The sequence below is a fragment of the Euleptes europaea genome, chromosome 5, assembly GCF_029931775.1.
Source record: "Euleptes europaea isolate rEulEur1 chromosome 5, rEulEur1.hap1, whole genome shotgun sequence".
NCBI classification, from domain to species: domain Eukaryota; kingdom Metazoa; phylum Chordata; class Lepidosauria; order Squamata; family Sphaerodactylidae; genus Euleptes; species Euleptes europaea.
The window spans coordinates 82,937,221-82,960,664 of NC_079316.1; the positions used below are offsets into that span (position 1 = coordinate 82,937,221).

Below are 23,444 nucleotides of genomic sequence, written 5' to 3' on the forward strand. Positions count from 1 at the left end.
AAAGCGTGTTTCTCTCTCTTGCATTAAAAATAACGCTTGGAGCTGATCAATTATTTCTGTTACATTTAAAGTTCCTAGTAGGCTGCATGTTCTTAGTGTCTTAAGACATAGTGTTAATTTTTTATTAGATTTTAAAAGTTGCTGCTTACCCAAAGGGTCTCGCAGCAACTTGCAACATTAAAACATTATAAATGAATTAAAAACAACACTAAACTGATAACAAATATCAAATATTAACATTAAAATATGAAACTATTAAAATATGTGGCTAGCACACCACAAGAGCCTGGCCCCTGGATGGCTTGGTTAGCTGCCACCAGGGGAAGGGATTTCTCAGTTGTGGCCCCTACATTGTGGAATGCACTCAGATGACACCCATGCCCTGCCAGACTTGTTAAGATACCCGAAGGCATGCAAGGCTGAATATTGGGAGCTGAGAGAATATTGGTGAGAGAGAGTTGAAAAGAGAGATTAGTTGAGTTGGGAGTTAGGCTGGCTGATGGAAGGAAGCTGTGAATGAAGAGTAGTTTTGGGCTGACTGAAAAATTGTAACAAATGGTAACAAAGAAGCCAAATGCCTGGCATAGGGAAATAGTTCATAAGTTCAGTTGAAAAGAAACTTTGTAACCTCTACCTGATTTACTCCAAAGTTTTCAAACCATAAATAAAAGTCAACTCCTTGTTCATTTAACCCTGTGGGCTTTTAAAAGTAGTTTCAAAAGAACCGAAAATAACCTGGTGTTGAGGGGGGGGGGGGCAAAAAAACCAAAGCAAACACTGAAGGGACAAAAAAGCATGTGGAAATCAGGGGATAAACCAAAGCAGTATGGGTCCAGAGCAGATGATAAAAAAACACATGTGGGAAAGCCCTTGGTGTCTCCTTTGGGGTCTGTAAATCTCCATACCTGACAAACATTTGCTCCTCTGCCTCTCATCCATCCTTACAACTGTGTTTGCCAAACAAGGCCAAAACGAACTGTGCTTGGTAACCAGGATCAGAGCTTTTCTAGAGGCAAGCATTTTAGGAGGGCACACACCACAGTGGTACACTAGGACCCTTGCTGGCCACTGTTTCTATGGAGCAAATTTTGGCTTTAACTGCGCACTCTCCATGCTTTAGTGTGGGTTGTGTCGTAAATTATTAATCTGGTCCCCCCCCCCCCCCCAAGGAAGCCGTTTTGGATTTCTGTGCTGAGAGTTGAATTTTGTTTTTATGTAGGCCAAAGATGTGGCTTTTCATAATTGTGTCAAGCTTGGCCCAGGGCCTTATAAGCTCAGAAGTATTGGGGCAAAGAAGACCTGTTAATCCAGAAGTAACCATGAATATTGTAAGTCATGTTTATGTTCTCTCCTATAGAAGGCATCTCCAACTATGATTATTACTGAATAGTGTTCTGCTGAGTGTTTGGTGGGCAAATTACCACGTTCGGGGTGTGAAACCATGCTAGTTTTGCCGTCCCACTCTGTTACACATTATTGGTGCCTGTTTGTGGCCCTTGTTCCCTCCATCGACTGGCAACTGGGGTTGGGGGTGCCCATGCCACTGGACATCCAACTGCTAGTAATGCAGTACCAATGAGTCATATCAGATGCATATGTCCTCCATCTCTGCTGCATGTCTTTCCATGGTATCAGTATCCAGGTCTGGATGTTGCATACTTTGCACTATATTGCTGTCAGTTGGATGCATGTTCGGATGTGAATTTGCATTTTAATGAGTTAATTAAATATGAGAGCATGATGGCAGAGGAACATCAGAGCAGTGGCATCTGCCATGAATAGGGTTGCCAACCTCCAGGTGGTGGCTGGAGATCTCCCGCTATTACAACTGATCTCCAGGTGACAGAGATCAGTTCACCTGGAGAAAATGGCCACTGTGGAAGGTGGGCTCTATGGCATTATACCCCATTGAAGTCCCTCCCCTCCCCAAACCCTGCCCTCCTCAGGCTCCACCCCCCAAATCTCCGGGTATTTCCCAACTTGGAGGTGGCAACCCCTAGCCATGAAGATGCATTCTCCCTTGTACATGGTCTTGCACTCACAAAAGGTTGTGAACATTTCTGAAAGGAGCTCAAGAATATTAGGTGCGGGACAGCATTCTTCAGTGTCCTTGGGAAGTTCGATGCCTGTGTAGTAACTAAAATTGATATTGGGAAAATGCCTTTCTTCATGGCTCCTACTCAATTTGCTTCCTTAGTTTCTGTTTTGAATGGCCAAGTGTCAGATCAAAAGCATAGCAGCTGCTGTCTGGGCCTGCGTTACTGGACCCTTCAATAGAATTTTGCCTATGATCAGTTCCATCTGAAAAGACAATTTCATAGGGACGCTTGATATCTTAGATTTCATACACGTGCTGATAAGATTTATTAAACATCCAGGAAGATGGTCCGTGGGCGTAAAAAAGCAAAGAATGTAAAGCATATCCATATAGAAGATTATACAACTACTGTTAATAAACATACATCAACAAAAGGTGCAGTTAACAGCAAACAGCTGGATTCGAGTCGAGCAGCACCTTAGAGACCAACAAGATTTTCAGGGAATAATCTTTCGAGAGTCACAGCTCCCTTCGTCAGATATGTTGACGACGGTGCTACTGGACTTGAATCTAGCTATTCTACTGCAGACCAACACAGCTACCCTCTGAAACAGCAAAGAATTTCCAGCGTGGGTGCATGGTGTGTGGGATCACCCCCCAAAAAAACATACAATGAAGTGTCCTCTAAGCAGGGAATCCATTACATGCCAAGTGACCTTTTGAACAGTATTGTGGCCACACTGTTCTTGCTTATGTCTTGAATCTCGCACAACATGCTCATGACCTATTATTAATTATAATGCTGCTTCGCTGGTGGGAGGTAGTGGATTTGTGGTTAAGAACAGTGGTCTATGTTCCCCCATTAACTTTGTACATTTTGACAATCCTCCGAATATCCCTAGAAGCTACAAGTAAAAAAGGGGGGCCGAAACAAAACAAAACACAGCAACCCAAACTAGACAGCTTTATATAGGTATATTACTACAGGGGTTAATATATTGAGAATACAGAACCTTTATTGGCATTTACGGGTTAATATATTGATAAGTGCTCTTCTTTACTCTTCCTGATAACCTTCTTTACCTGCATATGTCATTAATGTATCTGTTTTTATGTCATCATTTTTTACTTGTGGTTTGAGGAGCATTCCATGATGATATAGCAGACAGGCAGTAGTGAACTCAATGTTAAGAAAAACTGATCTCTGTTCTCTCTTTACGCTTTTGGTTTCAAGACCTAATCTGACTTCCTCCTCATGTCCCCGTCAACAGACTTCCTTGACAAAAATGTCAAGTGTCACAAGACTGATGTTGATATCTTTACTCTCCCACTTCTTTTCCCCCCTTCTGTTGTACTTCTTGCTTTGATTTGCCTGCAAGGTTCTCACAAGGTTTACCGTCTCACTAACAGAAAGCTTCCCTTTAAAGGAGTGGGCTCTGGGAGCCACAGGTTCAAATCCCCACCCTGCCATGGAAGCTTGCTGGGTGACCTTGGGCAAGTCACACACTCTCAGCCTAACCTGCCTCACAAGGTTTTTGTGAGGATAAAACCGAGCAGAGGAGAAAGATGTGAGCAACTTTGGGTCCCCATTGGGGAGAAAGGTCATTAATTAATTAAGTAAATAAAGGTAATTAATTAATAAAATAACATAAACTGCTGTAATCTTGAACTGCTATAATCCAATGTAGTGTAGTGGTTAAGAGCGGTGGTTCGGAGCGGTGGACTCTAATCTGGAGAACCGGGTTTGATTCCTCACTCTTCCACATGCGTGGCGGAGGCTATTCTGGTGAACCCTGTTGGTTTCCCCACTCCTCCACATGAAGCCAGCTGGGTGACCTTGGGCTAGTCACACTCTCTCAGCCTCACCTACCTCACAGGGTGTCTGTTGTAGGGAGGGGAAGGGAAGGAGATTGTAAGCCAGTTTGATTCTCCCTTAAGTGGTAGAGAAAGTCGGCATATAAAAACCAACTCTTCTTCTTCTTCTGTACCATGACTTGAGCTCCAAATATGTTTTCAGCAACAAACCTCATTCAACAGGGTTTAGGTCATGGTTTTGGGTAAGGTGGGAGATTAACTTTTCCTCTGTCGGTGCTGTTTTCATGTTTGAAAGTCTCCCTAACAACACCTTTTGATGGGGGACGGGGGCGGGAGGGGAGCAGCCATGACCTGTGTATCTGCCTTTTTTCTCTTAATGTGTGCTAAGAAAAAGCTGGGGATGGCTTTCTCAGTCAGAGAAAGAGCATGGTGGGAGAGTTAACTCGCCTTACCTCCAGCACCATAGCTGCTGTTCTGTCACAGAACTGCAGTACTGTCCAGCTTGATCCTTAGTTCTGCAGATGGTCACCTCTCTATTCCCGTTGCTGTTTTCCAGACCATTCCAGTTTGCTTTTGATTGTTCTTGTAAACCATGAAGCTTAAGGTCACTTGAGTAGCTTCGTAGGTCCCACTTGGATAGTCACAGTTGGTTCAAGTGAAAGAAGAAGAAGAAGAGTTGGTTTTTATATGTCGACTTTCTCTGCCACTTAAGGGAGAATCAAACCGGCTTATAATCGCCTTCCCTTCCCCTCCCCACAACAGACGCCCTGTGAGGTAGGTGGGGCTGAGAGAGTGTGACTAGCCCAAGGTCACCCAGCTGGCTTCGTGTGTAGGAGTGGGGAAACCAATCCGGTTCACCCGGTTAGCGTCCACCGCTCATGTGGAGGAGTTGGGAATCAAACCCGGTTCTCCAGATCAGACTCCACCGCTCCAAACCACCGTTCTTAACCACTACACCACGCTGGCTCTCATTACTGGAAGGATATACTAAGTTATCAAAGCAGAGCCCCACACTTTTCTTACAGCACTTTTCACAAACTTAGAATAGCTTTCGCAGCTTCCAAACTATGACAACAGCCATGTCAACAGCTAATAACACCTGAAAACATGTTGTTCAGTGTGGTGAGAATTTCTTTGTATTGAACATTAGTTTGTATTAAACATTATTAGTTTGAGTTACGAAAAACCTGAATCCTATATACCTGAATATTATAATCTGTAGCTTAGACTATGGCCTTCATGAAATAGACCTTTAACTGACCCTAAATTCCAAACTAACCCATGACCTTAAAGGGGAACAGGTTAGGGCATTACTAGGAGTCACTCAGCTAAGACACATTGGGTGCCCCCGCATTATGTTATGAGAACCACAAGGTCGCTGAGGCCAGCAGCAAATTATCTGGAGAATTGTTTTTGCAGGTCTGACGGGTAAACAGGGAGCTTGTCAGGGACCCCGGATCCAAGAAAAAATTATTTTGGAACATTATATTTTAAAACAAGATTAGCCATGATTTGTGCAAAACTCATATCCTGAGCTTGTCAGGGACTCCGGATCCAAGAAAGAATTATTTTGGAACATTATATTTTAAAACAAGATTAGCCATGATTTGTGCAAAACTCATATCCCGAGGAATTTGAACGGGAGGGGTCCAGAGGAGACCCTCTCTTACGGTTTTACCTATAGAACAGGAACCAAATTGCCACAGTCTTTGTCAATAGGGAGAAGACCTGGGTTTCCACTTGTGATTCCCATCTTCTGTCTTTCCTTGGAATGATCCAAAGCGCTTTGATTAGCCGTGTGTCTGTTCTGTGTGGGTCTGTGACATTTATCATTAAGTGTTGCTTTGACTTCTGTGCTTTGGTTTCTGTTCTTACATTTTCTTGAAAGGTTTAATAAACTGCATGAACTCTGTTATCTGTTTTGTGTGCTGTTTACACTATCTTGAGTGCAAGCTCTATCTAATTTTCCTGTAAAGACTCTGATTCTTGCTTCTGGTGAGTTAAGCAAGCAGAGAATCCAATCTCAAGAACCTCCCCAGGGGGGAACTTGCAAATTCCTCCCACATTCAGCACCTGAGTCTCCATGGAGGCCCTTCCTCATTTCTCCCCCTCTTTATCGGGAGCCTAGATGTAAATTCCCCCTGGCAATCTTAGACAGTGTTGAACCTGGTAGAGCAGCCAAGAAAAATATTTTTTCTTCTAATCAATGTGTCACTCGCTGGCATGGCTTCATTATTTGCATTGGCTGCTCTGAAAATTTGAGCTAAAGTTGTTCTTGGGGTTTACTTTGTGTTTTTGGGCCGAGCTGTCTTTTTGCTCCTGACTGATTTTCATCGAATTTGTTTTTATTGTTCTCTTGCTAATCCTTCTATTGCATGCATTTTAACGTAATGTGGGATTGTAATGGCCTTTGGCCATACACAGTCAATTTTATTAAGAACCAAGACACCTGGACAAACTGCTGGAATTGCTTTTAGCTTTGTTCGCCGTTAGCAAATAAACGATTGTCTTGAGTAGGACAAATGTTGTTTCTCCTTCCACTGTTTCAGCAATGGCAATATCTCCTCTGTTGTGTGGGACGAAGAAAACAAACGCTGTAAGCATTCCACATTAGCTTATTAACTGTTCCTACCAAACGTTACCTGTGCTATTCCTTCTCCAGAGTGAAATTATTTCCTTCAGAGGATATCCCAGTGAGGAATATGAGGTAGTGACAGATGATGGGTATATCCTCAGTGTTAACAGAATACCTCATGGGAAAGGAAGCCAGTGGAACAAAGGTGAATATGTCATATATATGTGAAACGTTTTAATACTGTAGGTATGAGCTTTTCAGAAAAGTGGTCTATGTTTTGCTTTGGAGAAGTTTGGCTTGTGTCAAGAGTGGTCAAGGAAAAAATTGCAATTTGTTTGATCATGATTATACATACAAGAAAGTGATATATTAAGGAATTCGATTTTTTGCTGTTAAGCACTGACCTCTCCCACAAAATAGTTTTTCTTTCCAATGATCTTGGTAGGGAAAGGAATGGCTAGTCGATATTGTAATGTTACTTGGATTGGGCCTTTATTTAATGTAGTGCATTCTTGGCATGAAGTTCACGTTTTAGAGTTCTGATTTTTAAATTTTGTTTGTTGATGGATGTCAGTATGGACAGTGGTTAGAATGTTGGACTAGGATCGGGAAGACCCCGGTTCAAATCCCCACTCTGCCATGGAAGTTTGGGTTAGTCACATGCTCTCAGACTAACCTAGCTTTACAGGGTCACTGTGAGGATAAAACGGAGGAGAAGAGAATGATGTAAACCGCTTCAGGTCTCCATTAGTGAGAAAGTCAGGGTATAAGTGAAGGGAAATAAAATAAAGATATATGGTGAGAGGATGCTTAAATGGTTAGCTGGCAACCACTGGGTTTCATGAATGCCTGCATACAGTGTCCTTATTGACTTAAGTCACAGCCTGACTTTTCTTGGTTAAGTCCAGGAGAATGGAGGCGAACTCCAGGCACTTCAATTGCAAAAGCCACCTTTGTCGTGATTTCAAAGAGAAACACAAGAGTCCTCATTTCCACATAGGTGCCCACATTAATTAGTGGAGGCTCTCTGCCCATTGAAAGCATAAAACTAGTAGAAAATGGAAATGAAGCTATGGGGCTTCCTGCTCCTCCACGTTTGTGCTTTTTTGCAACTTTTTCATGAATGAGGAATTTGCTCACACAAAACGAACAGGGTGCAAATCAACTAAGAGCAGCATAATTCCAAACATAGGTTGAAATTTCAGCATCCCTTTACCTAGATTTCTGTTATCAGAAGTAATGTATTTCAGGCCAAAAAGCCACTACTTGTGAAAGCTCCTTCTGTTGGCCAAATCTGTAGGTGATGGGGAATGGTTCTTGCATTAAAACGTTCTGGTGGATCATGCATCAGCAACAGAATGTGAACAAGAGAGCCAGCGTGGTGTAGTGGTTAAAAGCGGTGGTTTGGAATGGTGGACTCTGATCTGGAGAACCAGGTGTGATTCCCCACTCCTCCACATGAGCAGGGGATGCTAATCTGGTGAACTGGATTTGTTTCCCCACTCCTACACATGAAGCCAGCTGGGTGACCTTGGGCTAGTCACACACTCTCAGCCCCACTTACCTCACAAGGTGTCTGTTGTGGGGAGGAGACGGAAGTCGATTGTAAGCCGATTTGATTCTTCCTTAAGTGGTAGAGAAAGTCAGCATATAAAAACCAACTCTTCTTCTTCTTCAATGTTAAAATGCTTTCCTTTCAGATCCCAAGCCAGCTGTGTTTCTGCAGCACGGTTTGCTCGCAGAGGGCTCTGACTGGGTGTCAAATTTTGACTTCAACAGCCTGGGCTTCGTGCTGGCCGATGCTGGCTATGATGTTTGGTTAGGAAACAGCAGGGGTAGCACTTGGTCTCGAAAGCACAAAAACTATACAGTGAAGCAAGAAGAATTCTGGGCATTCAGGTATTAAATCTAATTCTGTGTTGGCAATTCTTGATAATGTGCTGCAGTTGAGCTCTTCCTGTTGACTACCTGTGGGGAATTGCATGCTTATAGTTAAGTATGTCATTGCTGAAATAATTATTTTGGTGACAAGGGATGAACAATGGCCTCGATGGTAGGCAACCTTTTTGGCCTGAGTGCTGAAACCTGCACAGTGCCCTCCGGTGAAATTGATGGGTGTGAGAGAGTGGTTGTACTGGATCAGATTTACTGGCAGCAAGGTGAGCCCCAGGGGCTTTGCCAGAGGTTGGTGGCCCTGTGCGCTGAGCAAAAGGCTCTTCCATGCTTTGAGGGGTTGCCTATCCTTGCATTACTATGTGATGAGCAATTTGTTTCCGGTAGCTCATCGCGAGGGCTGTTATCAACAGTGCTGCTGCAAATACCTGGGGAAGAAAAGCTTTGTAATGGGCAACTATGTAGAGTGATTTTTACAGGGCTTACTAGCTCGATAATTCAATGCATCAACTGCTCCTTCCTCTTTACTGAGGAATCTTCTATGTCTACAGGTTTTCCTCCAAGGATCTTAGAGCCACCTATGTGTGATTATTCAATTTATGACTTGTGCAACAACCATGAAAAAGTAGGTTGATCTTACATAGGGTGACTGGCTAATTTTGAATTTGAAAAATACTTTACAACCCTTACAGTTCCAGGAAACAGGGTGCTACAATCTCTTTCTTTAGTGGAGGAACTGAGCCTGCTGGGTCGCAACTTGATATGTCCCTGGCAGAACTATGACATGGACCCTGGTCTCCTAGAAGCTAATCTATCACACTGGTGGGTAGCAAAGCCTTTTAGGAAACTGAGGCTTGGATGATGTGGATCCTTTTGGCATATGTTAAATGTAGCCTCTGCTATCCCTCTTCCTTTACAGTTTTGATGAAATGGCTAAATATGATGTCCCAGCTTCAGTAAACTTTATCCTGGACAAAACTGGACAGAAGCGTATATATTATGTTGGCCATTCCGAGGGCACCACAATTGGTAAGTTAACAAGCCCCTTCACACCTGTTGGCAGTTGTAATAGTTACAGGTTCATTTGGACACTTAATGCTGTGTTTTACTTCCTGCAGAGAACTAGGAGTTAGTACAGTCATTACTCATGTAGCCACTGGACACAAAAGAAGACTCGTTTTGTTCTGACCATCTTTTTGTAAGTGCTTCTTATTTTAAGAAATGTGTCAGCTTTCATGTGCTCCTAAACTGAATGAAGATGGAGCATATTAATACTACAATCCTGTGCAGAGTTACTGCAGTCTAAGCCCATTGATTTCGGTGCATTTAAGCTGCTGGAATAACTGCACAGTGCTGCACTGTAAGGCCTTTTATGCAGGGACGTTTCCCCACGGTCACCCCCACCGGACTGCTTCGGGCTTTCTTTTGGTTATGAATGCCTTTTCCGCCCATCAGAGGCCGCCTCGCTCTCGCCCTGCCTTTTTTGCCTGTGTTTTCCAGATGCCATTTTAGCCAAAATCTTGAAAATGCTGGCAAAACGTGCGGGGAGAGCGAGGTGACGTCTGATGGGCAGAAAAGGCATGCATAATCAGAAGGAAGCCCTGAAGTTGGCGGGGGTGACATGGGGAAATGGCCCTGCATAAAAGGCCTAAGTTGCCTTGGGTCCCTATGTTTGGCTGACTTGAACACTTGGATACTATAAACGATCAGAAGTGTTCCATCACTTGTCATAGCAGGTTCTAAGAATTTATGAAAAGATCCTGTATGATGCAGAATAGTCCAGAACAACTTGGTACAGTTACAGCATCTCTTCTGGGATGCGGAGTTCAGTCACTCTGTGTTCCTTTGTTCTTTCACTAAAATGAAAAACCCATGCAAAGTCCCATCCAAAATCACTCCATGTGCTGGTCGAGGCTCACAGTTCCCCTGCAGGCTGACAGAAAAAACCGTGAAATCTTAGCAGCGTTAGAGCTAAATTTGAAAAAGCTCTGCGAATGTCCGGTGACTCCAAATAAGATAAGTAGAAAGCTGCAGCTCCATAAGCCGGAGTAATACCATGAAACATGGGGGAACAGTGTCTATTAGCTAGGGGGGTTAGGGTCTGCATTTCTATATCTAGTAGGCACTGACGTATCAATCTAAATGCTTGCTCTTTCCCAAGCATCAAAAGAGAATCAAATGGGATACCGACAGACTTGATTTTCCTGATAATTAATTTCGACCACTGGCTTATGTAAGAATCTCCCAGCAATGCAGGTATATAGCCAGGTATTCAGTTAGAAAGTGCAGACGTAACCAGAATTTAATGGTCTGGATCCAAGCTCTGGTCTCCAAAAAACCCTGTCCCGTCTCAAGGCACAGAGCTGCATACCCTACGCAATTGGGGACACCAAGAATGCGGTATAAGAAGGTGGACTGAATCCTCTCAATGTCCTGATTTAAGGCACTTACCCAAATAGGAACTCCATATAGGAGTTGGGAGATAAATTTAGCTTTAAACACTCGTAAGGCAGCAGGAACTAATTGGCCACCATAAACATAAAAGAAACGAATTGTGGCCTCGTTATTACGTTTCGCTGAGGACACAGCATAGTTCCTGTGAGTTGTCCAATTGCTGTTGTATTGGAAATTCAGGCCCAAGTATCTAAATTGTTTCACTTGTTCAATTTCGTGCCCTTTAATTGTCCAACTTTGACGTCTCCAAGATTTAGAGAAGACTAGGATCTTAGATTTCTTGTAATTGATAGATAATAAGTTGGCATTGCAGTAGCTTACAAACATGGACAGCAGCCGCCTTAGCCCCTTCTGTGTTAGTGATAATACCACAGCATCATCGGCATACAATAGTAGAGGGATGGAGGAAGGGCCCAGCTTGAGGAAATGGCCATCTACTGTTCTTAACGATGGGTCAAGGTCATTTGTAAAGAGGTTAAAGAGATAGGGGGCCAACACACACCCCTGTTTCACTCCCTGGTTGGTAGGAATCTCTCTGGTTAGCTCACCACGTGAGCCATAGAGAACCTGGCAACTAGTTGTTAAGTGCAATTTTTGGACAAGGAAAAGGAGTATCTTGTCTATTGAGGTTTTGCTCAGCTTGTCCCACAGGAGTTTCCTGGGTATAGAATCAAAAGCGCTCTCTAAATCAAGGAAGGCTGCATAAAGCTTCTTCCCACCAGGGCCACTGTATTTCTCAGCCAAATGGGTTAGGGTAACACAGTGGTCTCAAGTAGAGTGACCAGCGCAAAACCCAATCTGTTCCCTACCCAAGATTTTAAAACTAGTCATCCATAAAGAAAGTTTATCTAAAAGGTGTCTTGTGTATAATTTGCCAATAATGGACAGGAGGCTAATGGGGCGATAATTATCTGCCAGATGTAAGTCACCTTTTTTTTATAAATGGGGACTATTATAGCCCTAGTCCAAGCTTCGGGCATTCTCCCTGTTCTATCAATAAGAGTAAAAAGAGTGGCAAGGAAGTGGCCCACCATATCAGATTTTCTTTAAACAGTTCAGGGGGGAGACCATCAGGTCCTGGAGCCTTCCCCATTTTGAGCTGGTTAATCAGGGAAATAATGTCACTGCGGCTCACAGGAGGCCATTCAGGGAGGTCTAAAGGACCAGGGTCTGATAAATCAGAACAGCTGTCTGTAACAGTGGAAAAGATTTTAGTAAAATGGTCCTCCCAAACTTGAGCTGGGATTAGACAATCAAGGGGACCCGATCTCCCAGAGAGAGCACCTGAAACTAAGGCCCAAAATTGTTTATTATTGTTATTCAGTGATGCATTGTATAGTAATTTCCATCTTTCTTTGAATGTTAGCTTTTTTTTTTTTTTTTTTTTTTTGCAATAGTAATCTGAAGCTGCTTTTTAAGTCTAAAATAACTGACAGGAAGAGTTTTTGCTCCACTGGTTCGATATAAGTGGTATAAAGACCATAACTGGGATTTTAAGATCTGACAGTCCCTGTCAAGATGAAGCTCATAAATGCAGTGAGCTGGATTGTTGATTGTAATAAAAGTGGGAGAAAATATTCACCTTGCTGAAGACTGTGTCGCTTTTATAATAACTATTTAGATTGTAGAATCATAGAGTTGGAAGGGGCCATACAGGACATCAAGTCCAACCCCCTGCTCAATGCAGGATCAGTCTAGAGCAGAGGTTCCCAAACATTTTGAGTCATGGAACACTTTTCCAGAGAGAAATTCGTCACAGAGCACTAATTTTCACCTAACACCTGTATACTAAACCAAATGACAGTAGTATTTTTCTTTCCAGTCTCTTCACGGAGCACTAGGAGATGCTTCACAGAGCACCAAGTGCTCCTTGGAGCACAGTTTGGGAACCTCTGGTCTAGAGCATCCCCGACAGGTATTTGTCCAGCCTCTGCTGAAAGACTGCCAGTGAGGGGGAGCTCACCCCCTCCCTAGGTAGCTGGTTCCACTGTTGAACAATTCTTACCATTAAAAAAAATTCTCCTAATATCCAGCCAGTACCTTTCCACCCATAATTTCAACCCATTATTGCGGGTCCTATCCTCTGCTGCCAACAGGAACCACTCCCTGCCCTCCTCTAAGTGACAGTCCATCAGATACTTAAAGAGACCAATCATGTCTGAGAAGACTGAGAGGGGACATGATAACCATCTTCAAGTACTTGAAGGGCTGTCATATAGAGGAGGGTGCCGAGTTGTTTTCTGTTGCCCCAGAAGGTTGGACCAGAACCAACGGGTTGAAATTAAATCAAAAGAGATTTCATCTAGACATCTGGAAGAAATTTTTAACAGTTAGAGCGGTTCCTCAGTGGAACAGGCTTCCTCGGGAGGTGGTAAGTGCTCCTTCCCTGGAGGTTTTTAAGGAGAGACTACTAGATGGTCATCTGTCAGCAATGCTGATTCTATTACCTTAGGCAGTTCATGAGAGGCAGTTTATGAGAGAGAGGGCATCTTGGTCATCTTCTGGGCATGGAGTAGGGGTCACTGGGTGTGTGTGGGGGAGGTAGTTGTGAAATTCCTGCATTGGGCAGGGGGTTGGACTAGATGACCCTGGTGGTCCCTTCCAACTCTATGATTCTGATTCTATGTCCCCTTCAACCCCCTCTTCTCCAGACTAAACATTCCCAAGTCCCTCAGCCTTTCCTCATGGGGCTTAGTCTCCAGGCCCCTGATCATCCTCATCGCTCTCCTCCGCACCTGCTCCACATCCTTTTTGAAGTGGGGCCTCCAGAACTGCACACAATACTCCAGGTGTGGCCTGACCAATGCAGTGTAGAGCAGAACTATGACATCTAAGACACTGCTATCCAGAAGGGCTACCCAATCCAGTATGCACGTTTCTCATTTTTGTCACCCAGATGTAGAACTTTGCACTTATCCTTGTTGAATTGCATCTTGTTCACATTCCTCTGCTCTCTCTCCCCCACCCTTCCTCCCAGGTTTTGTTGCATTTTCATCCATGCCACAGCTAGCTGAGAAGATAAAAATGTTCTTTGTGTTGGCACCAGTAGTCACGCTAAAGTTTTCAGTCAGCACTCTAATCAAGCTTGGGAAGTCTCCTGAACAGCTGATCAAAGTATGTATCTTGGCCAAGAGATTTGCTTGAGTAAATAACACTGGATGTAGCTGAGAACTAGGAGATGTGTTTCTTTCTTACTCTGCACACACTTGAGGAAAAGTCCAAGCCCACATTTCAACAAAAGCCTGAAGGAAACACTAGTTATCAAAGGGAACACGGTTGACCTGAAAACATTTATACTGTTCTTAAACATCTTCCAGTGCTGCTCTCAGCAGGGTTACATCATTCTAATCCACTGAGCTTAGAAACATATAACTGTGCTTAATATCTCACTGAAGCTAAAATGACTAAACTGAGGCTATCGTATTTTGGTTACGTGATGAGACAACAAGAGTCACTGGAAAAGACAGTCATGCTAGGAAAAGTTGAGGGCAGCAGGAAAAGAGGAAGACCCAATAAGAGATGGATTGAATCTATAAAGGAAGCCACATCCTTCAATTTGCAAGATCTGAGCAAGGCTGTCAAAGATAGGACATTTTGGAGGACTTTCATTCATAGGGTCGCCATGAGTCAGAAGCGACTTGATGGCACTTAACACAACACACACAATATCAACCTGTTGCTGTCTAAGTCAGCCGCTGGCGCTTAATATCTCACTGCATACAATGAGATATTAAACACAGTTATTTTTCTAAGCTCATTGACTTCAGTGGATTAGAATGATGTGAGCCTGCTGAAGGCAGCACCTGTCATAATTACCTGGTCGGCAACCTTCCCCAAGCTATGAAATAGCCCAGGAGAATTTAAAACCAATTTGGAGCAGATTACCTAACGTTTATAACCTCAGTTGGGCAGAAATGAATCCATTAATGTCAGGACTATTGTCCCCTGGACAATGAGACACCTTATGTAAAAAAGCAGCTCACTGTTCTTAAACACCTTCCAAGTGCTGCCCTCAGCAGGGTTACAGCATTCTAATTCACTTAAGTCAGTGAGCTTAGATACATATAACTGTGCTTAACATCTCACTGTGTGCTGTCCAAGTCAGCCAGTCCTGCAACATGTTAACGTGATACTGGGGGAAACTTGTTGGTGGACCTGTACTGTTACTTAGTCAGTTACTGTAGTAGACTATCATAGAGCTGATCTTAGATGGTGAGGGAACCGTGTGATGGCTTTACTTGCCCTTGTGTGCTACTAGGAGGACTTTGTTTACAAAAATTTCTAAACAGAAAGAATAAGAAGGGGAAAAACTCACACACGCTTAAAGAAAAGACCAAACACGCATTTCCACAAAAACCTGAAGGAAATGCTGGTTAGCAAAGGGGACACGGTTGACCAGAAAACATTTATTCCGTCCTTAAACATCTTCCAGTGCCGTCCTCAGCAGGGTTACATCCTTCGAATAGAGTACCATGGTCAATCACAGGTACAGGTATCTCAGCTGGCCTTGCAGAACTACACAAAGGGATAATTATGATCCCTTTGATCAGGCTAACTGAGCCCCGTGGCTCAGAGTGGTAAGCTGCAGTACTGCAGTCAAAACTCTGCTCGCAACCTGAGTTCGATCCTGACGGAAATCGGTTTCAGGTAGCTGGCTCAAGATTGAATCAGCCTTCCAGCCTTCCGAGGTTGGTGAAATTAGTACCAGGCTTGCTGGGGGTAAAGCGTAGATGACTGGGAAAGGCACTGGCAAACCACCCGGTAAACGTAGTCTGCCTAGTAAACATCAGGATGTGAAGTCACCCCATTGGTCGGTAATGACCCGGTGCTTGCACAGGGGACTACCTTTGCCTTTATATAGAGCTGTGTATCATCGGCATATTGATGACATCCAACCCCAAAGCTACGAACGATTTGTCCTAAGGGCTTTACACAGAGATTGAAGAGCATGGGGGATAGAACTGCGCCCTATGGAACTCCACAGGGCAGATCCCACACTGGTGATGTGGCTGGTGGCGATACTGCTGCAGTGATGAGATATGTTTATCTTGGCAGCTCGGTGCTGCTTGTGTGGCTGGGCCAGTCTCTGCCACTGTAGGTAGCACTTGGGTGAGTGCCCAAGTAGCTTGGCAGTAAATTACTGCTAGAAGATCCAGCTGCCTCTCTGCCTCCCACCCCCCAATTTTTATCCAGACCTTCTTCCGAGGTGCTCAGGGCCTTGAACATGATCCCTCTGTCTCCATTTACTCTCCACGACAACCCTGTGAAGTAGATCAGGCTGAAATAGTGGGACTGGCTCAAGATCAGTGACCTAGTGACCTTCATGGCTGAGCGGGTATTTTGAATCCCAGACTGAGTATTTGAAATATTTTGCTGCTTGATTCATCATGTCAAAAATGTCCTAAGAAAACTCACCTTCGTGTACCAATTTTTCTTGTTTTGTCAGGTAGTGTTTGGAACTAAGGGGTTCTTTCCCCAGAATAAAATTATGAAGTGGCTTGGTACCCACATTTGCAACCACATCTTACTTGATGATCTTTGTGGCGATATCCTCTTTCTGTTTAATGGGTTTAATAAAAACAACCTAAACATGGTAAGTTCCTTGGTTGGCTAGTAAATATATCTTTGCAGGGGTTACCAGACAGAGGTCTTTTATGCATGGCTGTTTCACTCCGATGACTTTGGGTCTTTGTGTTGATTATGGATGCCATTTCCAATCGGTAGAGGTCGCCTCGCTCTCCCTCTGCATTTCACCACATTTTGCCTGCACATTCAAAATTGAGATAAAACCAGTCTCTGAAAATGCAGGCAAAACACAGGGAAATGTGGGGTGGGTGGGCGGGGCAGGAAAAGGCAACTTCTGACATTTGGAAACAATATGCATCATTAACACAAAGACTCGAAGTCGTCGGAGGGGTGATCTCAAGGGAAACAGCCATGCATAAAAGACCAGAGACTATTCCTCAGAATCCAAGTGTGGGTGGAGGCTCTTTAAAATGAATGGAAGGCAAGAATTCAGCTGCATAACTTGAATTTTATGGAGAGACAGCAGGGCGAAGGACTGAGTCATGGTACAATACAGTTTCCCACAAAACTCTGGCACAATTCCTAGCCGGCGTGTTTATTACTCTTTTAAAAATGATGAATATTATTTTTGCCTTTTTGTGATATTACAAGTTTGTGGCCCTAGTTTTTGGACATTGGCCCTTTATGCTAATCTATGAAGGTCATGATGCGTTTTTTTTAAATGGTGGCCACAGTCCCACTGGATTATAGCATCTGGGAGTATTTTTTCTAGAATGTAATTGGTGTGAGACAGATCCCAGGGATAGTGAGGATAATCTGATGAAAGGAGTAGTTTTGTTACAGAAACTTGGTCTACAGATACTCCAGCCTGGTATGCCACCTATGTTCAATATGGGCTGTACCATGGAGCCATGGCAAACAGTTACTTCTGTAACTGCCCTTGGAGTAAAGTCATGCATTAATAATTAAAATTGAAATGCCATTTTTAAATGACATTGCTTTTATTTCGTTAACGTTACACCAAGAGCTACAGTTAAATTAACAAGTCGAGGTGACTTAGCTGAAGAAATGTGGGTAGTTAGTCTGTAACTTTTGAGTGAGTTGCATTTCAGTAGGAAAAGTTACTAAGACAGTACTTATTTGCAGCAGTCTGTGTGATACCTGCATCTAAAGTTTGATGTCAGCCTGCACCGCATTATTTATATTCATGCAAAACTAATACTAAAAGGGAACAAGGTAGCTCTTACACTTTGATGAATAAACAGTATTTTTATTTGAACCTGCCTTTCATGAGTAATTTTCTTCCAATGTTTCAGACTCGAATTGATATATATTCAGCACATTATCCAGCTGGAACATCTGTCCAGAACATGCTTCACTGGAGTCAGGTAACCTTTTGGCATCGTTTGAAATCAGCAAATCTGATTGGAGACATTTGCCGCATTGTTTTTTACATTTGGTATGGATGGCTTTGAAAGAATTGGGGAGGGGGTTGTAACGAATAAAAATTAAGGCTACCACAGAAGGATAAAGGGCAGCTTTCAATAGATTCTCCTCTTAGTACTGTGTGTTCATAATCTAATAAATCAGACTCTTGTAAGACTATTACATGGTATCTCAGAAGCACAGATCTCAAAAGTATTTGGTAATTGATAAGAAATATCATTTGTATATGGAATGCACAAATTCTGCATTTATGTAGCATATTGGATACAGACTCGAGAGGTGGTTGAAAAATCTGGGTGTTTGTAGGGCCACTGGATGTTGGTAACATAAGAGAAGCTAAGCAGTGTTCTGATGGGAGAACACCATTTGACGTGAACAAGACAACCCTGCACCTTTGTGTAGCTGCAATGGTGCAAGGCATAGCATCTTCCTAGGCCCCTAGCACAGGGCAAAAGAGTTGATATTCCTTGGTCTGTAATACTCTATATCGAACAGGTGTAGGAGGGACATATGTTCACAAGGTTGGAAGAGACCACAAGGGCCGTCAAGTCCAACCCCCTGCCATGCAGGATCCCACAATCAAAGCACTCCCGACAGATGGCCATCCAGCCTCTGCTTAAAGACCTCCAAAGGCGGGGACTCCACCACCCTCCGAGGCAGTGCATTCCACCATCGAACAGCCCTCACCTTCAGAAAGCTCTTCTTAATGTTTAGGTGGGATCGCTTTTCTCTTAGTTTAAATCCATTACTCCGTGTCCTAGAACAGAAGCATCACCAGAGATAGTGCTCTGTGTCTGGTAAATAAGTTCTTCAATTTAGAAATGGGCTTGGTTGAGTCATCTGGAGCCACTGCTGAGCACGCAGTCCCTGCTGGATCAAGCCGAATGATTTGCAGGATTCTGAGGGATTTGTAGTTGTTTTTGTGCATGCAGTCGGGCTTGTTGGATTTCACCCCTTCAGACTTCGATTTGGTGATTTAGTTCATAAATCCTCTTTCAGGCTTACTTGCCACTGTTCTATTTCTGTTTCTCCAAATGCGTGTAAAATGTTGTTGTAGTTTGGCACCTGGTTGGCCACTGTGTGAACAGACTGCTGGACTTGGTGGGCCTTGGTCTGATCCAACATAGCTTTTTTTATGTTCTTATGTGATATTTAAAAAATTCCACCTACTGTCACACATGAATCCTTCACAAGTATATATATTCCCCCAGAAATGGCCCTGGCACACCCAGAATCCTGAGCGCTCACAGAATTATACAGCTGATGGAACCTGGGTCTTAAAGCTTTTTTCCCATTAAGCATCTGATATGAAACTAGAATATCTGTCATGGTGATGTTGTAGATTGAGCAGCGTAGGGAAGTTCTGCACATCTGAAATAGAAATCTGAGGGTGAGCTGAGAGGAGATTTTATGTTTCACCCACGCCCCCCTGTGTTCTGTAAAGTTATGAAACTAGGGCTAAAAAACTCTTGCCCAAAGCAGCCCATGGAAAAGATGAAATGCAGAGGTTTTGGGTTGATGAATATGGGAGAGCAAAACTGGATGTCAGATCTGCTCTTGGATGGCCCTGCATATTTTTTGCCTGTCCTTATATCTGCCCAGTCCTTAAGATTTTAACCTTTGCTCTTCTTGAGAAGAAGAGCCAATGTGGTGTAGTGGTTAGAACCTTGGACTAGGTTCTGTTAGTCCCTAATTCAAATCCTCACTATGCCATTAAGTTTTCTGGGTGACCTCGGGCCAGTCACATACTCTCAGCCTAACCTACATCACAGGGTTGTTGCTGTGAGGATCAAATGGGGAAGCAGAGAATGTTGTAAACCACTTTGTGCCATCACTGGGGAGAAAAAGTAGGATATTAAGGGAGTAAATAATCCAGAAGAAAAAGAATCAGCCTGTTTTGTTGTATAATCTTAATCATCGTGTGAATATCCAGGTGCTTGTGATTTCTGCCATGCCAGTGCCATGATATATTTATATGAATGCATATAAATATGCAATTATTATTATTTTAGATTGTCAAGTCTGGGCAGTTCAGAGCTTTTGACTGGGGAAGCGAGGCAAAAAACATGGCTCATTATAATCAGGTAAGAATTCCTCAGTGTTGAGTACTGTGAAGGAAAGGACTCACAAGGCCCATTCCCACATGTTCCCACATGTTTCCACATGTTCTGGGAGGTCAGAAAACCCCACATCTCAACTCAGCGATGCCGCACCTTTCCCTTACTGCTGACGGGTACCAAAATGGCTATGTCAGGATCAGGCGTCTGTCCCTAGCATCCCATAAGCAAACGCATCTAGGCAGGTATTCCTGAAGCAGTAATACTTTATTAGGAGCAAAAAGACAGATTAAAGGACTGGCTGCCTAGAGGCAGGTGAGGCTAGTAATGAGGAAACATAGGCAAGTTACATGTTTAAAAGCAATACAGGCTGTGAAAGTAAACATGGCCAAGCAGCCCCGCGATAAGAGGTTCCCAGAACGGGAAAATCAGCACAGCTGTGGAAAACAGGATGAGCAAAACTGTACACAGATGCTAACAGGCATGAGAACCAGGACTTGACATGTAGCCAGAAACTGGCCTAACTCATGTCAAGAGCCTTTACTCCTGCACGAGGGATCAAGGCCTGACAGGCTAGGCCGGGGCGGATCAGAGGCGGGGTGCCCGCTTCTGGCTCTTGATGGCAAGAAGCTGACACCTGCGCCTGCCATCAAGAGCCTGGGTATGATCCTTGATGCCTCCCTATCAGTGGAGGCTCAGGTCACAGCCGCAGCCAAGGCAGCATTTTATCATCTCCACTGGACTAGTCAGCTGGTGCCCTACCTTTCCCACCACGATCTAGCTACGGCGATCCATGCGATGGTCACCTCCAGACTGTAACTCACTCTACGTAGGGCTGCCCTTGAGACTGACCCGAAAACTCCAGCTGGTTCAAAATGCCACAGTGCGGGTCCTTACGGGGACCCCGCTGCGAGCACATATTCAGCCAGTGCTGCGACAACTGCACTGGGCTCCGGGTGGCGTATTGGATCAGGTTCAAAGTGCTGGTTTTGACCTTTAAAGCCTTACACCATCTGGGACCAGCATATCTATGGACCTCCCCTGGTACGCCCCCAAGAGCGCATTCCACTCCACGAGTCGAGGAGAGTGGACAGAGAGCCTGGAGCCCAGAGGGATTGCCAGGCAGACATCCAGGGCAGGAGAGAGGCAACTGGGAAAAGCCCTGGAGGTGGTGCTCAGACGCACACTGGTCCCTCTCTGGAAACACACCAAATCAAGAAACAAACTGACACTTGAAGGACTAGAGAGGCTTGTTTCAATTTGTGCAAACCTCAAGTTTTCCAGAGACCTGCGTGAGGATAAAAATGAAGGCTCAGAATCAGAATTTTCATCAGTTGATTCTGATCAGAGACTTGAGATGTGGATACTTTTATTTTGAAATGTGAATAATTTTGCACATAGTCAAAATGCTATAATGTATGTGCTGATAATGCACTACTGAATTGTTCACTGTTGTAACGTTATAACCTTTAACAACATATCAAAATATGCTTCTGGTTCTGTTGTGAGTGGGTGACCCTTTTTCTGACCAAATAATATATTTCCTCATAGTTACTACAACACTTATGTTTTCTGTTTAAGTCCTAGTTCTGATATCTGAAAAGTAGGGAAAAAATAAGGTATTTTTGAGTAGGGTTGCATCAGCTTGCAGCTTTCTGTCAAGTATTAGGTACATTTGCAATTTTGCTTGTAGGAAACTAAAACATTTATAACTTACATTCCATAAAATATGTCAAATATTGCAATTGCATATGCTAAGTAAGTTAAGAATCATGCATTTTATATTAGCAAAGCAGTAAAATTAGTTTGGGTTTGATAGGACAGTAAGAGCCCATTCCTGAAGGGGGGTAGATTTGTGACAGCCAGGAGGGGCGTAGCCACACTGCCTACTCAGAGGCTTCCCAGTTGCCGCAAAGACAAAAAAAGAATTTTTAAAAAAAGGGGGGGGGAATGCCCCATTGCACAAAGTGAGGCTGTGCCCCCTCCCAAAGGTGGCGCAACTACGCCACAACTTGAGGCGTGGCATTGGGGGCGTTCCCAAGGGTGGAGCTGCCTTTGGGCAGCTTCCTTACCCCATTTGCCCCAGGGAACCCCCCCCATGCCAGCACGGGCTTTCCCTTTTAGGAAATCCCTGCCACCGTGGCTGTACTGGCGGTGGGGGCTGGTGGCTCCCAGACGCTGGTGTGTTTGCCCCTGTGCCCGTGTAGGTGCCACCTTATTTGATAATAAGCTGGCACCTATGCTGGTGTGGGGTCATGCCAGCTCCTAAGGAGCCTCACCACCCCCCAAGGAATGGGCTGCCCGTATTGCATATATTTCAAATTTTCCCCAAAATTCTGTTTTCCTGGGGGAAAGGGCAGGGAGGTTTCCCCCCATGAGAATTTTACATTTCTTGGCCTGTCGTTTCATTTTTACAGAGTTCCCTCTTGAACTCAAAAATGATTGCTTTGAACTTTTGGGACAACTTTCCGTTGACATGAATGCTTAATAGCTTTGTGATCAGGGTTCCCCATCGATGCAGTTGGAGATATGCTTTCTTGCTGTTGCAAAGCAGTGTTGTGTTAACAAACAATAATTTTATTTCCACCTCTTTTTTAGTCAACACCACCTTACTACAGAATAAAAGAAATGCATGTGCCGACGGCTTTGTGGTCCGGCGGTCATGACAGGGTCGCAGACCCCCAGGATGTCGCCCTGTTGCTGCCTCAGATCCCAAATGTAGTTTACCACAAGAATATTCCTGAATGGGAACATCTGGATTTCATCTGGGGCCTTGATGCTCCGCAGCGCATGTACAAAGAGATAATTCAGCTGATGCAGAAAAATCCATAGGTCTGTGGGGTGCTTGGAGCTGTAATTTTTGAAATGATTCTTCAAGAAATCAGTGTGTGGCACTTTTTCATTTCATTAATTCACCATGTAAAGGTATTTCTTCTTCTAAAAACCATTAGGGTATTAATTTTTTTGCAGTGTAGCAATATTGCTGGAGATAGAATGGTTGAACTAATCATAGAAAGTATTTTGATTTCTCACAGCCTCAGGAGATGTGTTAAAAACGATGCAGCCTCCTGTCAGAGAAAATGCAATGCCTTGCCATAAACCTCCCCAGGCAACACGCACTTGGAAGGAAAGCTGATGTTTTTAAATTATCTATTGAGGCACAGTCTTGTTTTTAAAGCTGCAGCAGAACTGGTAATAAGCTCTTGGAAAAATGATTAGTCACCTCGTGGGTGCGTCTAGTGTTAGTAGCGTCAGTGGAAACCTACATAGTTCAGATCCCTTGAGCTGACTCACTGCATGCACCAAGTGAAAAACAGCACTTCAGTGGTTAATGTCCAGCATGCGACTTGCAAAACCTGGGCATCACCTAGGATTCTGAGACTTGAAGCGTTTAATCCCCTTATGCTGAAGATTCTTGGACTTTCCTGAGGCGGCTCAGGATGAAAGGGCTTCGATAACTGCCTTCTTACTATCGTCATTTATACACGGGAAGTTTTGCCTTGGATTTGCCCCGCTCTGGATGTATATTTTTCCCATCTGAATTCTCAAAACTCTGCACGGGGGCTTATTTTTGAATTTTGAGAATTTGGATGGGGGAAATGTGCATCTAGAGAGGGGCAAATTCCAGGCAAAACCTCCC

The 23,444-nt window shown here is 43.8% G+C and overlaps 1 protein-coding gene across 3 annotated transcripts; it reads left to right on the forward strand.

Moving 5' to 3' along the window:
• Positions 1 to 1,226: 1,226 nt before the first annotated feature.
• On the forward strand, positions 1,227 to 22,658 carry LOC130478091 (putative lysosomal acid lipase/cholesteryl ester hydrolase). 3 transcript variants are annotated; one of them, XM_056850209.1, is made up of 9 exons: positions 1,227 to 1,328; positions 6,516 to 6,641; positions 8,137 to 8,327; positions 9,241 to 9,350; positions 13,753 to 13,889; positions 16,222 to 16,368; positions 17,618 to 17,689; positions 19,760 to 19,831; positions 22,403 to 22,658. In XM_056850209.1, the coding sequence occupies exons 1-9, from the start codon at positions 1,227 to 1,229 to the stop codon at positions 22,634 to 22,636; spliced, it is 1,191 nt and encodes a 396-aa protein (XP_056706187.1). In that variant the 3' UTR covers positions 22,637 to 22,658. The 3 variants fall into 3 exon arrangements, with proteins under 3 accessions (XP_056706187.1, XP_056706186.1, XP_056706188.1); XM_056850208.1 differs by having other exon boundaries at positions 6,516 to 6,633; positions 8,129 to 8,327; positions 13,753 to 13,893; positions 16,226 to 16,368; XM_056850210.1 differs by having other exon boundaries at positions 6,516 to 6,630; positions 8,225 to 8,327.
• Positions 22,659 to 23,444: the final 786 nt, after the last annotated feature.

Bases quoted from the DNA above. Each gene is read 5' to 3' on its own strand.
- LOC130478091 (XM_056850209.1), top strand. From the start codon at position 1,227: ATGTGGCTTTTCATAATTGTGTCAAGCTTGGCCCAGGGCCTTATAAGC. The intron at 1,329-6,515 runs GTAAGTCATGTT...TTCCTTCTCCAG, and splicing joins CAGAAGTAACCATGAATATT to AGTGAAATTATTTCCTTCAG. The intron at 13,890-16,221 runs GTATGTATCTTG...TTGTTTTGTCAG, and splicing joins CTCCTGAACAGCTGATCAAA to GTAGTGTTTGGAACTAAGGG.